Here is a 17,566-nt window from a genome sequence, read left to right as displayed (position 1 = left end):
CAGCTCATTAAAACAATTTTCCATTTTTTTTTTTTTTTTTTTTTTAAGAAATGAGCTCTCATTACATTGTCCAGGCTGGTCTCAAACTCGTGGGCTCAAGCAATCCTCCCACCTCAGCTTCCCAAAGTGCTGAGATTACAGGCAGGAGCCACCGCACCCGACTGGACAAATTCTTAAGCAGCTCTGCCATCGACCCCTTTTTTCAACACCCTAGAGCCACAGACCAGCAGCAAAGCACCTCTGGTTCCAGCAAGATGTGGCTGCCCGCTCTCGGGAGGAGCTTCTGTCCTGCACACTGACCTGGGTGGTCTCCATGCCCGTGCAGTCACCACAAGGCTCCAGAGAGGGCTGAGGGACAGAGCCAGCATGCCCTGAGGGGTGGACGGCAGCGCCGCGCAGCCCCAAGACAGGAAAATGAAGCATTATGGATCTAAAGCTACAAACGTGCGCTTCCAGATGACGTTTCCAGAAGCCTAGAAAGCAGAGCTGTCTACCAGGAGGGCACACGGGGACAGAGGAGGAACGCACCACTGGGCGGAGGGCAGCGAGTGCTGCTTGGCGGTTTTGTTGCTGATCCAGACGCTGCAGAGCTGTCGCTCCACGTGCTTGCAGTAGAACATGTGCCTGAAGAGCATCTGGTAGCGAGTGAGGGCCTTCCTGCAAGAGAGGCAGTGGCACCTCAGGCGGGCCTCCGTGACAGGTGGCGTCGTGCACATGGTGTCTGTGCTCCACAGTCTGCACGGTGGCCCCCGGACAGCCCGTGAATCCCCCGGGCACTGAAGGCCGGGGACAGCCGCCTTGGGTCCTCTGTGGGACGAGGTGGCCACTGGGTGGCACAGTTCTCGCTTCTGCCAAACCTGAGTGAAGACCTAGCGAGTGCCTGAGTGGCCGACCCGCACCTGTTGATGATGAGTGAAAGGGGCCACTTGACGATGTAGTCGAAAGAGAAGGCCTCCAGGCCACTCAGCGTCAGCTCTGTGGGGTCGGCGTGGGCCATCGCCTTCTCCTGCTTGGTCTCGATGGCCAGAACACGCAAGAGCTGAGTGATGAGGTCATGGGGCATCAGGTCGATCTTGGAGGGAAGGAAATGAAACAAAGCATCCTGTTTTAAGGAAAAGACGCGAAGTCCCATCCCGACACCATCCACGCTCACAGGCCCAGCACTGACATAAGGTTCCCTACATTCCGATTCTAAACCTCAGAGGCTTTTCGAAAACCCAAACGTCTACTGATAAATCAAATTCAAAACTGAACCACTTCCTATCAAAACAAAACAAGAGAAATTCAGATGAAGTACTTTGTAAATACCCAATGCTGCTGTGGATGGTGTAAGGGAAAAACGCTTGGGATGGTGAAAGAAAGGTGATTCCTTAGGACGGAAACCTTAGTACACGATAAGCACCAGGCCCAGGTTGAAAAATAAAGCATATTTGATGAGGGATATACTAGTTATTATGGACAAGTAATACTGTCCTCACGTTAATCATTCAAGTACTTACTAAGTTCCAACTACCTGACAGAGTTCCTACAAAACCATCACACAACGACAGGACAGAAAATGAAGGGCAGAGGATAAAGCAAGAAGAAACAAGCAGCAGACGGACGAAATCGCCGACTGTCAGGAACGTAGAAATGAACCCCTGATGTCACTTCTCCATGGAGCAGACAAGACGGGGGCTTTCGCAGGTGTGCAGACAGCAGCCCCCAGCTGTGTGGCCCAGCGTCCTGAGACCGAAGTCCACCAAGGTCAGCCTAGTTGTACAAGGGCCATATATTTTGACCCAACAATTAACATTCCTGCTCTAACAAGAGACCCCAAAATACCTGAAGCAAGAATAGACAGAACGACAGGAGAAAAACAGCTCTTCAGTGACAGGGAGACTCGGTGCCCTACTTCTAATCATGGAGAGAACCGCCCGACGGAAGATCAGTGAGGTAAGACAGGGCCTCAGGACCCCAACTGCAGAACACCCAACAGCGGCCGAAGGCACGTCCTCCTCCCGCGCGCACGGAACCAAGGGCGCCTCCTCCTCCCTCCCGCGCACACGGAACCAAGGGCGCCTCCTCCTCCCTCCCGCGCACGCAGAACCGAGGGCGCGTTCTCCCGTGCACACGGAACACTCTCCAGGATGGATGTGGGGCCACTACACAAATCAATACATTTCACAAAACTGAAGCCACACAGTCTGTTCTCTAACCACAAAGAGATAAAGCTAGAAACAAGTAACAGAAGGAAAACCAGAAAATTCACAAACGTGGAAGTTAAACATAAACCACCCACGGCTCCAACAAGAAATCAGAGGGAATCAGGAATAACTCCAGACAAACAGAAATGAGGACGCTGGGGGATCAGCGAAGGCCGCGCGCAGAGGGATGTTTACAGCTGTAAACTAACTTTGCAAATTAAGAAACTAAAAAAAGACCACACTAAGCCCCTAAGCAGCAGACAGAAAGAGTAACAAAGATGACAGAAGAGAGAAAACAGAAAAACAGTCCAAAAACCCAAGAGTTGGTTCTTTGAAAAGCTCAATGAAATCGACAAATTCCCAGCTACATCAGCTAAGATGAAAGAACATTCAAATTACTAAAATCAGAAAAAGAAGGGCTATAACTACCAGCCTCACAGAAATAAAAAGCCGATACTAGAATTCCATGAACTGTGCACCAGACGAGATGCGAGACGGACAGCCGACCAAGAGGAAAGGGACTGAGCAGACCTGTGGCCAGCAAGGGGCCAAGTCCGCCTCAAAAGCCTCCAACAAAGACAAGCCCAGGGCCCAAGGACTCCCAGGCAAACCCTGTCAAACGTCCAAGAATCCACACACTCCTGGGGAGGCAAAGGTGGAAGGATCGCTCGAGCCCAGGGGTTCAACCAGCCTGGGCAACATAGTGAGACCCCCGTCTCTATCAAAAACAAAAATTAACAAACAGAAAAAAAAAAAAACAAAAAACAAACGGCCAGGCGTGGTGGCTGACGCCTGTAATCCCAGCACTTTGGGAGGCCAAAGTGAGTGGATCACCTGAGGCCAGGAGTTCAAGACCGGCCTGCAAAACATGGTGAAACCCCCCCTTTTTTTTTTGAGACGGAGTCTCACTTTGTCGCCCAGGCTGGAGTGCAGTGGCACGATCTCAGCTCACTGCAAGCTCTGTCCCCCGGGTTCACGCCGTTCACCGTGTTAGCCAGGATGGTGTCGATCTCCTGACCTTGTGATCCGCTGGTCTCGGCCTCCCAAAGTGCTGGAATTACAGGTGTCCGCCACCACCCTCGGCTGAAACCCCTTCTCTACTAAAAATACAAAAACTAGCTGGGCATGGTGGCGCACACCTGTAATCCCAGCTACTTGTGGGGCTGAGGCAGGAGCATCGCTTGAACCCGGGAGGCGGAGGTTACAGTGAGCTGAGATCGCGCCACTGCACTCCAGCCTGGGTGACAAGAGCGAAACTCTGTCTCAAAAAAAACAACAACAACAACAGAAAGACAAAAACAAAAAGAACACCACTCCTGAAACCCTTTCAAAAAGCAGGTGGAGGGACAGGTCCACACTCATTCCACAAGGCCAGCACAACCTGACACCCAGGCTGACAAGGGCACTGCGGGAAAACCCGAGACCTGCGCCCCTCGTGAGCACAGGTGCGAAGACCCCCGATCCCGGCAAGCAGCCCCCACAGCCGAGAGTGAAGGAAACAGACCCCGCGGCTGCCCCACCCGGGCGGGGAGTGGGGAACAGGGCTGGCCTCTGCTGCGCTCTCCTCCCAGCCCCTCCGAGGCCCCTGCCTGAGGTGGCAGCCCCCGGCGCCCCCGCCCACCTTGAGGTCGTCCTTGTAGGGGTCAGTGTTGGCCGTGCTCATGCGCAGGGCCAGCTCCAGCAGCGCCTCCAGGCGGGGGGGCGTGATGTCCTCCACCGGCTTCCGGAGCTCCTCCTCCGCCAGGTCCATGAAGTGCACGAAGAAGTCGCCCTGGTCCATGAGGAAGTAGCGCTTGATGGACCTGCGCCAGGGAGCAGGCGTGAGCACGTCCCACCCGCAGGTGCCCGCCACAGCCAGGGAGCAGGCGTGAGCACATCCCACCCGCAAGTGCCCGCCACAGCCAGGGAGCAGGCGTGAGCACGTCCCACCTGCAAGTGCCCGCCACAGCCATCATGCTAAAACACACCAAAACGGGCTAAGCGCTTGGCTCTCGGGCAGGGGCTGTGCGACCACCATGTAGGCTGTGGCAGGAAGAGCCGAGAAAGGGCTGGTGGGCCCTGGGCAAGGAAGGGAGCTGGGGCCCCTGGACAAGGTGACCCGGGGCCTACACCACCGACTGTGCGTGCCAGGTCCTTGAGCTAGAGACCATCTGGCAGTGCCCACTTTCAAAAAGACAAGGCAGAGCTGCCAGAAGAAACCCAGCGATCTCAGCCCCACGTCCCACAGGCTCCAGTTTGAGGGAGGCGAGCGCCCGCACAGGGACAGAGCAGGGAATCACCTGAGGTGTGCCACCAGTTCCTTCTCCTCCATCAGGAAGTCCAGCAGCACCTTGCTGGCATAGTTAAATGCCTTCTCGATCTGCTCCACGTACGCCCGCTCTTTTAACGTGTAGATGATCTCTTTAGCCACCGGGCAGGTGACGTCATGGCCACACTCTCTGACCACATTTAGATATTTTCCTGAAAACGGATAGAAATTAAAAGTTTTATTCTCCACATGGTCGATCTCAGGCCCTAGCTGTCTTCGTCTACACAGGAGGCAGTGGACTGGAAACTGGGCTGCATGAGGCGGCTCCACACCCTTGCTCCCTCCTGGTAAATCACGGTCAGCTGCTACAGACTGAGCGGGTGGCGTCAGGGCTTTGCTGTGGCTCTGCACATCTGGAATTTTCTAACCAAGGGCACAGAAATAATTTCGAAAAGGCATTATGAGAACCAGATGGCTAACCGCTTCCCAACCCTTTTGTGACGGCCCCGATGTGCCAAGTCCAACCCCGCACCGCTGCCCCGGGTCTAGGTCAGGCCCTAACCTGTGTGGTCAGAGACTGAAAACACTGCCGGCCAGCGGGCGCGTGTCTTTGACGGTTTTTCCTGTCATGCTAATGGAGTTTTAGAAATCAGAAATGAGAAACAGGGAAGGCACCCGTGAGAGAGCCTCCTAGGGTCAGGGACAAAACAAAGTCCTGGCGATGGAAACCTGATGAAACCTGGCAAGAGACCATCTCACGGCCAAACTCAGCACTGCAGCCCAGCTCATGGGCCGGTCCTGACCTCGGCCCCACATTCACGGACACCCAGGCTCAGGACGCCCACAGGGTGAGGCGCAGGCTCCCGCGGGAGGGCCTGGGCTGCAGGAGACTCTCCAGGCAGAGCTGTGCTGCGGCCCCGGGCCAGGTCCCCACTGTGTGCACTGCACCTGTGCTGAGGATCTTGTCCGCCACCTTCTGCAGAAAGGAAGGGATCTGCTGCTGGACGATGGTGTACCGCTGGTCCCAGTACTTGTCATTGTAATCCTCCTGGATCCTCTCCTTCCGCAGCTCGTGCTCCTCGACCATAAACTCACTAAAACCACAGGGAGTGCTTCGGTCACAGGCAAAGCAAGGGCACCTGTGAGGCAGACGACACACTTCTCCAGGCCGGCAGCGTGGAGGGACCTTAACGGAGGCCAGCATACTTCCAAATAACGTTCCACAAGGGCCAAGCCTAACCTACCAGTTATTTCTCAACTGTGGGCTAAAACAAACCTAGGGGCCGAGCGCGGTGGCTCACACCTGTAACCCCAGCACTTTGGGAGGCTGTGGTGGGCGGATCACAAAGCCAAGAGATCAAGACCATCCTGGCCAACACAGTGAAACCCTGTCTCTACCAAAATACAAAAAAGCAGCCGGGCGAGGTGGTATGCGGCTGTAGTCCCAGTGACTTGGGAGGTTGAGGCAGGGGAATCACTTGAACCTGGGAGGTGGAGGTTGCAGTGAGCCGAGATCACGCCACCACACTCCAGCCTGGCAACGGAGCGAGACTGTCTCAAAAAAAAAAAGAAAAAGAAAAAAAAGAAAACCAAACAAACCTACAAACCTCACTCTGGAACGGAGCATTTAACCTGGGCTCAGGGAGAATGCAGGGTCCGCAGAGCTAGGTGGGAAACTGATTTGTCTTTATCTGCACCTGCCTCTTTTTGGAATTTAGCATTTCCTTCCATGATGAACCCGGGCAACAAAATGATGCTCGTGTGGGGTGCGTGGGGCCAACACGGACAGAAACCAGACATCTCCACGTTGTCATCTGAACAACCTCAAACATCATCTGCTTCGAGTGCGAAGGTGCTTTGTTTAAAGGTGCCCATTGTACCACATTGTATTTGGTCCGTTAGGGAAGACATAATATGTCCACATCACACATGCATCTTCTGAAAATATTTCAACAACGGTATGTCGACATGATAGACATTAATACAACGCTTTGGGAACTAACATATATTTATGCATTTAAATATATCTCGCCGAAGAGAAGCCGACAGACCCCACCAGATCAGGAAATCCATGCACCAAAGAGGCTGAAGGACCTAGCTGGAGGCAATTTAATGTTCTGCACACAAAAGAATAAGGCCATAAGCAGCTGGGCCATTCCTGTCCTGGGCCGCATGGGCAGCAGCAAGTGGACGCCTGTCTGGTGTGTGCTTTCCTGAGACCACAAGCAAAACAAGGCCAGAGCCCCCCGGAGAGGGCAGCACGCGTCCTCCATGTCCCAGGAGCCCTACCTGTACGGGACAGGGCAGCACGCGTCCCGTGTGTCCCCGGGGAGCCCTACCTGTACGGGACAGGGCAGCACGCGTCCTCCGTGTCCCGGGAGCCCTACCTGTACGGGACAGGGCGGCACACGTCCTTTGTGTCCCGGGAGCCCTACCTGTACGGGTCGTGGATGATGCCCCTGTAGATCCACTTCTCCAGAACCTCAAAGTAGGGAGCGCTGGCCGCCTTGGTCAGGTACAGGCAGAGTTCCTGCGCCTGGCTGTCCCCTGTGTAGCTGAAGCTCCTGTCATGGAGCAGGCTCAGTGTGGACCCCCCAAGACACTCGCCTTTGTCCACCGAGGTGGCTGCGGGGAGAAAGAAAGGCTCACTGCCGAGAAGGAAGTGCACGCCTAGCCTAGCAACAACACTGCTGGGGCCCCACATGCTTCTCCAGCCTTCTTACTGGGACGTGCTGCTGCTTCTCTGGGATACGTATGAACTGTATGGCTGTAGCTGCTGATTTAAGCTGACCAGTGAGAGCCTCCAGGGCTTTCCTCTTGCAAGTTAATAACACATGGAGCAACAGGGGCTTTGGCCACACGCACCTGCCCTGGGCGGCTGCTCCACAGCCCCTGTGGTCTCTCCTCACACCGGGTGCTGTGTTGAGACACCTGCCACCCACTGCCCCATGCCCCCCGGGCGGGCACGCACCGAGGGAGGCCAGGATGTCCATGGTGCGCATGGCCGGCTGGATGTAGAACCAGAGCTTCTGCAACGAAAGGAGGCCCTGCCTGTGCAGCTGCTCCAGCTGTGACACCAGGATCAGGTGCTCCTTCACCAGAGTGCGCATGGCGGCCGCCAGGGCGTGGTTCACCTGCCCGTACTCGAAGGAAGACTTCTCTTCAATGAACCTATGAGAAAAGCTGTCAGACTTCCTCAAAAAGGCAAGCTGCAGGCACATCCAACGTCTGACATTCTAAGTCTCATCCCAAACAGGAAGCACATGACTCACTCAAACCCCACATCCCAGAGGGGAACTTTTGCCCCTAGGAGGAGATGAGTCAGGACCCTGGACGGTGACTCACAGACCCTCCAAAACTGAGTCTGGCACTGTCCCCATGGTCATCAGGACGGGACCCAACCCCTCCCCCACAACAGGGCACGCCCCCAGCGACCGCACCCGGTGCCCACCTGGTCACGGTGGAGTAGCTGGCAGCCACCGGGAGGATCCTGTTCACCAGCTCCCTGATGGACAGGTCCAGGTTGGGGTCCACAAGGAAGGTCCGGCTCTGCCTCCCAGCCAGGGGCTGAGCAGTGACATACCTCCCGTCCACACCCACCAGCACGTACAGCAGGTCCTCCACCACGGCCGACTCCTGCGAGGCCAGGGGCAGCGTGCCTGCAGGCACAGACAGCGCTGTGGCTCCGCGGCCCCCACTCCCACGCCCCCACAGCCACGTGCCTCCTCCGCGGGTCAGTCTCGCTCTTGCTCGTCTTGTTTATGGGTATAAAAGGTCGGCCACTGCACTTGGCTTTGACTGACCCCACTGGGCAGCCACAGGCTGAGTTCCGGCCACCACAGGACGCGGCCGGCCTGGGAGGCGGAGGGGCTTGTGTCAAGGTCTCACCACACTGGGCTCTGCGATGCTCAGATAATGGCTGACATTTGAAAAGATGAAGTTAGGAGTTGAAAAGGCAACTCCAGCAGAAGCAGCACTTTCAACATTCGTAAGTACAACTTGGTAAGTCTGGGTTACTCTGGTACAAAAAACCTTGTCTTCAAAAAGTTATCATTTATATGTTAAGAAACGCTGATAATTTCTATCCACACAGCATGAGACGGCTGCAGGACACACAGCTAAGTTTCCTCATGAGGACAGCCACAGGCCGTCACCCACCAAACCCCTCACGTCCCAGGACCAAGTTCTCAGTCCACAGCCTCAGGCGGGCCCTGCCTGGGGGGCCAGGAGGAGCACCAGAGGAAAGCACGATGTTGAAACTGTCCCCATGTGGGCCTGACAGGGCCCCGTGCCAGCCAGACCACACCCAAACCAGGCCCTAGCAGCTCAGGAAGGCTCCAAACAACACGCTTCCAGTTTACAAAATCACTGTCGGCCTCACACGTCCGCTGGGAAGTGTCCTGTACTGCAGGCCTCAAGACTCTGAACGCAGCTGCAATCCGTCACCAACGCAAGCCCTTCGGCAAAAGCCTCAATCACGATGCAGATCCACATTGTCCTTGTTTTTTTTTCCTTTTTGAGACAAATCTTGCTCTGTCACCCAGGCTGGAGTGCAGTGGTGCAATCTCAGTTCACTGCAGCCTTGAGCACCTAGGCTCAAGCGATCCTGCCTCTTAAGCCTCCCTCAGAGCTGGGAACACAGGCGCATGCCACCACTCCCGGCTAATTTTTAAATTTTTTGTAGAGGTGCGGTCTGGCCGTGTTGCCCAGGCTGGCAGATCTACACTTTTCAGCTTCAAGTTCCATTTCTGTCTATTACTCCAGCGGCTTCTCCGGATGGCCAATAAAACAGGGACCCCGAGGTCTGCCATTCCTAAAGCAGTAGGTGTGGCGTGGGGGTTCGAGAACAGCAAGCGCATCTTCCAGGAACTGCCTCTGACTCTGCACCACTTACTTTCCACCCTGTTGGCCTCATTCACCCACAGCCACGAAGTGGCCAGTGCCCATGTGGGGAGAAGCCTCATGGTGGGGTGGGGGTTAGTGTGGATCCGGCTGCCTGACTGTGGAGGGACCTCAAGGCCAGGCACGGCGGCTCACACCTGTAATCCCATCACTTTAGGAGGCCAAGGTGGACAGATCGCTTGACTCCAGTTCAAACCAGCCTGGGCAACATGACAAATTCCCGTCTCTACTAAAAATACAGAAATTAGCTGCGTGTGATGGTGCACGCCTGCAGTCCCAGCTACTCGGCAGGCTGAGGTGGGAGAATCACCTGAGCTTGGGCGGTCGAGGCTGCAGTGAGCTGAGATCACGCCACTGCACTCCAGCCAAGGCAACGAAGTGAGACCCTGTCTCAAGAAAAAAAGAAGTCAGTTGCTTCACCTCCCCAATATTCAACAACCTTGGTGTCTTCTCAACACCTGCGTCGTCGTCTGCGAATCACCACGTCCGAACGACCACTGACCACGTGGCTCCTCCGTGCCGGTGTGGGGAAAAGGCAGGACGCGGGTAGGCAAACAGCTCCGCACGCTGCACAGCAGCGACGAGAGGGAGGACACTGCCGCGGCGGCGCTGGCCAGGTGGACGCCCACACTGTGGAGAGGCACGGCGGGAACGTGGAGGGCTGGCAGCCGCCTCGTGCTCACAAGGTCCTGATGCTTTCCAAGGCACGTGTCCTCATCACACACCACTCCAGGGGTGTTTTCCAGAGGACGCTGGCCCCAGGTCATGCAAGGTCCCGTGGTGTGGCACTGGTCAAATCGTGGGGTAACGGCTGGACAGGCCCCGCACGAACACCACAGTGAGCTCCATTCTCGAGTCTGCACAGGCGGCACGAGGGGGCGGGGACAGTGCGGACAAAGGGAGGCGAGGCAGGCTCGATGCCGGTGGCACGCCTGGGACCTGTGGCCGTGGGAGGGAGGTGGGGCGAGGCCGCCCCTTCCCTAGGGCTCTGAGTGTGCCGAGGGCACCCGCACCCTGACCTGAGAGCCGGCTGCAGGGTTCACAGCCAAGTCCCACACACTTGCTTCCAATCACCGCCATGCTCAGAGCTGCCCGTGGCACCCAGCATTATTGGACACAGCCCCTTCCCTGGATGGGGAAACATGGGGGGAAAGCCTGAACACCCCCCTCGGTGCTTCCTGCTCCAGAAAGCTGGTTCCGCTGTGCTCCACTGCCGGGATCTCGGGCACCAGGGACCCGCGCGTCCTTCTCTGAAGCCTCCCTGGGCATCATCAGGAGCTCTCAGATGCCCACTGCTGCCCCGGCCGCCCGCTAAATACCCGCTAAGGGAGCGGCTCTCTCTCCCTAACTCTTCACAGTTGGATTATTACTGAAAACACACTGCACAAAGCAGACTGTTTTCTTTTTTTTTGAAACAGGGTCTTACTCTGTTGCCCAAGCTGGAGTGCAGTGGCATGATCACAGCTCATTGCAGCCTCGACCTCCCAGGCTCAAGTGATCTCCCACCTCAGCCTCCTGAGGAGCTGGGACTACAGGTGCCCGCTACCACACTCGGCTAATTTTTATACTTTTTGTAGAGACTAGTCTTGTCATGTTGCCCAGGCTGGTCTCGAATTCCTGGGCTCAGGTGATCCACCCACCTCACCCTCCCTAAGCGCTGGGATTACAGGTGTGAGCCACCACGCCCGGCCAAAGTAGACTGTTTTCTACACTTTTCATTAACTTACAGCAGAGTTCTGTTTGTTGGGAATGAGGAAAACAGGCGGATTTCATGTCACCGTTCTCCAGGGTTTCTGGCAAAGGCAAGGGTTGGCCTCTCGGTGCCTACACCGCAGAGCTACGCGAGCAGTGGGAAAGCAGATCGCGTTCCATGCTGCCTCTTGAGTTTGGACTAATAGGCAGAGGCAAGACAAGCAAGACAAGCAGGTATCTCTGTCCTTAAGTTCGTGAAATCTCATTTTTCAATCTAAAAATGTACTTGACTAGGTGTGGTGGCTCACGCCTGCAATCCCACACTTTGGGAGGCCAAGGTGGGCAGATCACCAGAGGTCAGGAGTTCATGACCAGTCTGGCCAACATGGCAAAACCCCACCTCTACTAAAAATACAAAAATTAGCCGGGCGTGGTGGCACCTGCAGTCCCAGCTACTTGGGAGGCTGAGGCAGGAGAATTGCTTGAACCTGGGAGGTGGAGGTTGCAGTGAGCCGAGATCGCACCACTGCTCTCCAGCGACAGAGTGAGATTCCATCTCAAAAGAATTAAAAATAGATAAAAATGTACCCATGAATTGTGACAGATGAACACACCCCGGGTCCCCAACAACATGCCTTGAAATGACTGTGTGGTCTCACCCGCGTCTTTGTGTGGTCTCACTTGCATCTTGTTTACACGAGCACTACTTTAAGAGGCCTCTGGGAACAGAATCTATGGGAGTTATGAACCGCTGTTCAGCAGTAAGTGCTGCACACAATTCTGGTGCCTGCAGGTCTGCACCAGGGCACCAGGATGCCAGCTGGGGAGGGGCCTGCTGTAGGCTGCCCCACAGCTCTGGCAGGAGGGACGGGAGAAGAACCCTCAAGGACCCAGGGGAGCCACTTTCTGCTGCCACCCTGGGCTAGGAATATGGAGGCAGCGGCCAGTCAGCATCGAGCCTCACAACCTGAGGAAGGGCAGGCCCAGGGGAGGGCTGGGCCTCAGAGTGTCCTGCCCAGGGGCCAGAAATAAACCCATCACATACCTATCGGCAGAGCCCGGAAATAAACGCATCACGTACCTATCGGCAAAGCGGTGTCTGTGCTGATGCCAGCACCAATCAGGAAATCTCCGATCAGGGCAGGTCTCTCATACACCCACGCTGGGAAGACAGGGAGGTGCTGGCCCGAATTTTTTTTGTTCTGCTTGTCTCGAAGCATCTTTCTTTTAAGTTCCAGAGACTAGCAAGGACATTTTTAAAAACAAAACCAGAAAGATACACTTTAGTGCAAACACTCAAGACACCTGTAGAAACTAACATCTACAGCAAAGATGATTAGTCAATTTAGCACCCACAAAGAGTCAGCCACATAGAAATGAAATGCAGCTCGATATCCCTGCCACACGAGGGGCTGGGGAGAACAGGGCAGATGGGGAGCCCCAGCCCCTCCTCTCAGGAGTCCAGGTCCAGCAAGGGCCCCCTGGGAAACCATGGGCACCAGCAGTGGGAACCACAGGAGAGGGGGCACCTTGGCACAGAGCCGCTATTTCAGAGGAGGGTGCCCCATGAACAAGCTGAATTGCTTCTTCCTGGCAGTGACTAGGTCTGAACACCACTTGCTGGGTGAAGACAGGTGTTAGCAGTAGACTTGCGTCCTTACCCTGCTGGAGAACGGCCCCAGCGCGACAGGCTGGCTCCTGACATGTGGTCAGAGCGCCTGCCCTCCTGTGCCAGTGGTCGCCGGAAGCTGACAGGTCGGCCTGGGCTGGCCCAGCTTTCAGAAGCACTGACTCCCACTCAGGGCTGGTCAGGCACAGGGCAAGTGCAAACTGTCTCTGCACGTGGCAGCACGACCCAGTCTCCTTATGTGCCACACACAGCGCGGCGCCAGGGCTGAGGGAGACGTGAACAGAGGCCTAGCACCATGTCCAGCACAGAACGTGCCCAGCAAAAACCGGCCAGGCCCTCAGGAGCCGCTGTACTCAACATGCACCACAAGGCCAGGACGCCTCAGGGACACAGCTCCAAAGGGAGCTTTAAGGTCACAAAGGCAGGAACGTCGCAGCTCCAAGGAGAGAGACTGGGAGATGACTTACATCAAAAGACCAGGGTAGGACATAAAATCAAAACCAAGAACAAGTACCAAATACGGAAGGAATAATAAAAATTATAACAATCTGAAAGCATTCCCTCGAAACTGTCAAAAATTAGAGGAGGGAAATGGGGAGTCAGGATTGGGTAGGCTCACAGTCACGTGGCCACCTGGCAGCACAACTCCCACGTGGGTCAGAACCTTGTTGTTATTGATTCTTGTGGTTCAGAATTCTTGGTTTTAAAAACAAAAATAAACATATAGAGCTAGGTCATGATCAAGCGTTAAGCCTTGACCTCTCTAAATTGGGATTCATTTTTTTTTTTTTTTGAGACGGAGTCTCGCTCTGTCGCCCAGGCTGGAGTGCAGTGGCCGGATCTCAGCTCACTGCAAGCTCCGCCTCCCGGGCTCACGCCATTCTCCTGCCTCAGCCTCCCGAGTAGCTGGGACTACAGGCGCCTACCACCTCGCCCGGCTAGTTTTTTGTATTTTTTAGTAGAGACGGGGTTTCACCGTGTTAGCCAGGATGGTCTCGATCTCCTGACCTCGTGATCCGCCCGTCTCAGCCTCCCAAAGTGCTGGGATTACAGGCTTGAGCCACCGCGCCCGGCCGGGATTCATTTTTAATAAACGACAGAGAGACATGCCCTTGCAGCAGGGGTCCGGCACAGCACTGAGTGTGGTGCCTGTGGACAGCCACGGACGCAGTACCTGCTGCAGTGTGGAGCCCGTGGATGGCCATGCATGCAGTACCTGCTGCAGCGTGGGTGCCTGTGGACAGCCACAGACACAGTATGTGCTGCAGCATGGAGCCTGTGGACTGCCATGGACACAGTACCTGCTGCAGCATGGGCACCTGTGGACAGCCACGGATGCAGTACCTGCTGCAGCATGGAGCCTGTGGACAGCCATGCACATAGTACCTGCTGTAGTGTGGAGCCTGTGGCTACGCTGCCAAGCTGCTTCCTCAGCTCCTCAAGCTCCTGCATGGAGATCTTGGAGGCTGCAGCAGGGACGTTGACGCTGGTGGTACTGCTGCCTGCAGCAGCGGCTGCAAGCTCAGCTCTTTCTTTTGCATTCTGTTGTAAGTACAGCAGAGTCTGAAAACATGTAAAACTGTGTGTTCACGCTGGGCCAACACCTCTTTGGCCACAGTGGGAGAGTAGGGGCGACACCACCAGGACGGCCCTCCACCCTGACAGGCACCCCTGTTAATAGCAAAACGACGCATGCAACAGGTAGGAGCTGAGCGCAACACACACGGGAGCTCAAAGTGCCCCAGAGGCTGCTTCTCATGTTTACATCCATCATGGGAGAAGGTCAAAGTGCCCCAGAGGCTGCTTCTCATGTTTACATCCATCATGGGGGAAAGTCAAAGTGCCCCAGAGGCTGCTTCTCATGTTTACACCCGACATGGGTAATCTTTCATTCTGACTCACCAAAAGTGTCCTACACGGTCTAGAAGCGTTACTGGTGTGAGGGAGGGAGAGCTGACAGGAAGGTGGCGCGGAGAGAGCAGGAGATGCGACCTCACTCCCAACACGGGCTGCACGGGCGCGGTGTGGCATGCGGCATGGGGACCTACCTCTTTGTCTTCCGTGAGCTTTGACAACAGGTACACCAGCGGGTCAAGGTTCCTCGCATTTTTAGATTTCAGTTCATCATATTTCTTTAGAAAGTCTTCTGGAGTACGAGAAAACTCTGCAATTTTAACCTCAAAAGCACAAACATGAGTGATTTAATGACAATAATTAATAAAACACTGTTAAAAAAAAAAAAAACTGTTAAGAAAATTATGCACAATAAGCCAATACAGTTAAATTGGGTAGGCTAAATAATCATCCCTCTGAAATAAACTAAGAAAACCCATCTCCATGTTGTGTTAAACTTATCCATATTTTGAGCTAGGCAGTGGCTCACACCTGTAATCCCAGCACTTTGGGAGGCCAAGGCTGGTAGATTGTTTTGAGTCCAGGAGTTCAAGAGCAGCCTGGCCAAAATAACAAAACCCCATTTCTACAAAAAGATTCAAACATTAACAAGGTGTGGTGGCACTCGCCTGTGGTCACTACTCTGGAAGCTGAGATGGGAGGATCACTTCAGCCTGGGACGCTGAGACTGCGTAAGACTAGATCGTGCCACCTGCATTCCAGCCTGGGTGACAGAGTGAGACTCTACCTCAAAACAAAACAAAACAAACCTTATCCATATTTCCCATAATGGTTTCTTTCCTTTTGTGCTTCTTCGTATTATTTTAATTTTTTGTAGAGACAGGATTTCACCATGTTGCCCAGCCTGGTCTCAAACTCCCAGGCTCAAGCCATCCACCTGCCTCGGCCTCCCAAAGTGCCTGTGTTACAGGCATGAGCCCCCGCGCCTGGCCCTTTTATGCTTCTTCAGGTTTGTACTGGAAGTAGTGACTGGCATTTCCTCCCAGTAGTTTATGCATTCATTGTATACGTTTCACTGTATTCCCTCTGGAATTTATTATTATGTGCAAGCCTAGGAGTTACACTATTTTTTTTTGACGGAGTTTTGCTCTTGTTGCCCAGGCTGGAGTGCAATGGCGCGATCTAGGCTCACCACAACCTCCGCCTCCCTGGTTCAAGTGATTCTCCTGCCTCAGCCTCCCGAGTAGCTGCATGACAGGCACGCACCACCACGCCCTGCTAATTTTTGTATTTTTAGTAGTGATGGGGTTTCTCCATGTTGGCCAGGCTGGTCTCGAATCCCCAATCTCAGGTGATCCACCCGCCTCGGCCTCCCAAAGGGCTGGGATTACAGGCGTGAGCCACCATGCCCGGCAGGGTTTATGTTTTACTCAGTGATTTACGATGCTTCCCTCAGAATGAACTATAACATGGGTGTCCCTAAACTCTCTATTCCACTCGGCTAATTTGCCTAATTATCCTTATACCATTGTTAACCTGTTTAAATAACTGAAGCATCATAATGTGTTTTTAAAACTAGACTTCAAATTCAAAATCATTTTTTACTGAAAATCTATAATTCTGAATTACATAAAATTTGAATAAAGAAATATCTTAAAGGGATTTCAACATGGTTAAGACCACAGGAATGCACGTCAGGACTCTCCCTCCTCACAGCTGCAGCGGACAGAGTGGGGAAGAGGGAGGGTTCTAGGCCCCGCTTTCTCCTGGGGCCTCCGTTACTCATCTGCACAGTGGGGTGAACCACAGGAGCTGCTGGGGGGAGTCAGCAGAATGAGAGCTGAACACACACAGCCCAAGTACTGTCTGCCATCGTTGCTGGTACCACTGAGGCCACCCAGGAATGGGCACTCACCCTTCACCTTGCACGGAACACAGCTCTGCACCAGGTGTGGCGCTCACCCTGCACCATCCTGACCCCGGGGCGGCGCTCACCCTACACCCTGACCCCGGGGTGGCGCTCACCCTGCAGCCTGCACCGGGGCGGTGCTCATTATGCACCCTGACCCAGGGGTGGGCTTACCCTGCACCATCCTGCACCAGGGGTGGTGCTCACTTTATACCCAGACCCAGGGGTGGGCTCACCCTACACCCTGACCCAGGGACGGCGCTCACCCTGCACCTGGACCCAGGGGTGGGTTCACCCCGCACCATCCTGACCCCAGAACAATGCTCGCTCTGCACAGAGCTACCCCAAGGGCAGTGCTCACCTTGGCACTGTGAGCAGAGACAGTGGTAGTGACGTACGGGGTCCTGTTCTTTTGAAGCAGGTCAATGTAGACCTCAGCCCCGTCTCCTCCGTGGACACGCAGCAGGCTAAGCAGTTCATTGACGTCATGGTGAATCCGAAATTCACTCATGGTTTTAGCTCTGAGGCACCAACATCACAATATGTTCTAAAGGTAAGAGGGCAGCTACTCATAAAATTTAAACTGTAGAAATAAAACAAAAAAAAATTTTTTTTTCTTTTGAGACGGAGTCTCGCCCAGGCTGGAGTGCAGTGGTGCGATCTCGGCTCACTGCAAGTTCCGCCTCCCGGGTTCACCCCATTCTCCTGCCTCAGCCTCCTGAGTAGCTGGGACTACAGGTGCTGCCACCACGCCCGGCTAATTTTTGGTATTTTTAGTAGAGATGGGGTTTCACTGTGTTAGCCAGGATGGTCTCCATCTCCTGACCTTGTGATCCGCCCGCCTCAGCCTCCCAAAGTGCTGGGATTAAAACAAAATTTTTTTAACCCTTAAGGCTGGCCAATGTCAGGCCTTTGACAAACCAAGTTATCAACCGGCCTGGGGCCCCTCCTCCGACACCCCAGCAGCCTCGAGAGGGTCCTCTGCATGGGAATGGGATTCACCTGCCTCCAGCTTCCAGGCGGCCTCCACAGCTCTGGGAGCCATCCCCGTGGGCAGCACGAATGGGGCCTGAGACCCGGGTTCCCTTTCTCCTGCACCTCCCTCCACACACGGGTCTGGGCCAGCAGGGATGCTCGGCTGCTCG

General features: G+C 54.7%; 1 protein-coding gene across 3 annotated transcripts in view; it reads right to left on the bottom strand.

Moving 5' to 3' along the window:
* Window positions 1-17,566, bottom strand: part of LOC105471177 (tubulin gamma complex component 2) — a 28,592-nt gene that overhangs the window by 4,987 nt on the left and 6,039 nt on the right. For 2 of the 3 annotated variants that reach the window (XM_011723533.2, XM_071068892.1), the window contains exons 2-13: window positions 16,783-17,004; window positions 14,707-14,835; window positions 14,045-14,221; window positions 12,110-12,269; window positions 7,886-8,093; window positions 7,406-7,605; window positions 6,870-7,059; window positions 5,383-5,528; window positions 4,466-4,646; window positions 3,808-3,988; window positions 900-1,072; window positions 529-657 (exon numbers count right to left, since the gene is read on the bottom strand). In XM_011723533.2, the coding sequence (XP_011721835.2) occupies window positions 529-657; window positions 900-1,072; window positions 3,808-3,988; window positions 4,466-4,646; window positions 5,383-5,528; window positions 6,870-7,059; window positions 7,406-7,605; window positions 7,886-8,093; window positions 12,110-12,269; window positions 14,045-14,221; window positions 14,707-14,835; window positions 16,783-16,932 (2,024 nt within the window). In that variant the 5' untranslated portion in view covers window positions 16,933-17,004. Of the gene's footprint in view, window positions 1-528; window positions 658-899; window positions 1,073-3,807; window positions 3,989-4,465; window positions 4,647-5,382; window positions 5,529-6,869; window positions 7,060-7,405; window positions 7,606-7,885; window positions 8,094-12,109; window positions 12,270-14,044; window positions 14,222-14,706; window positions 14,836-16,782; window positions 17,005-17,566 lie in introns of those variants that run through there. The other variant, XM_071068893.1, reaches the window with a different exon arrangement.

This window comes from Macaca nemestrina, chromosome 9 (genome assembly GCF_043159975.1).
Source record: "Macaca nemestrina isolate mMacNem1 chromosome 9, mMacNem.hap1, whole genome shotgun sequence".
Lineage (NCBI taxonomy): Eukaryota > Metazoa > Chordata > Mammalia > Primates > Cercopithecidae > Macaca > Macaca nemestrina.
This window is presented reverse-complemented; position numbering and strand designations above follow the sequence as displayed.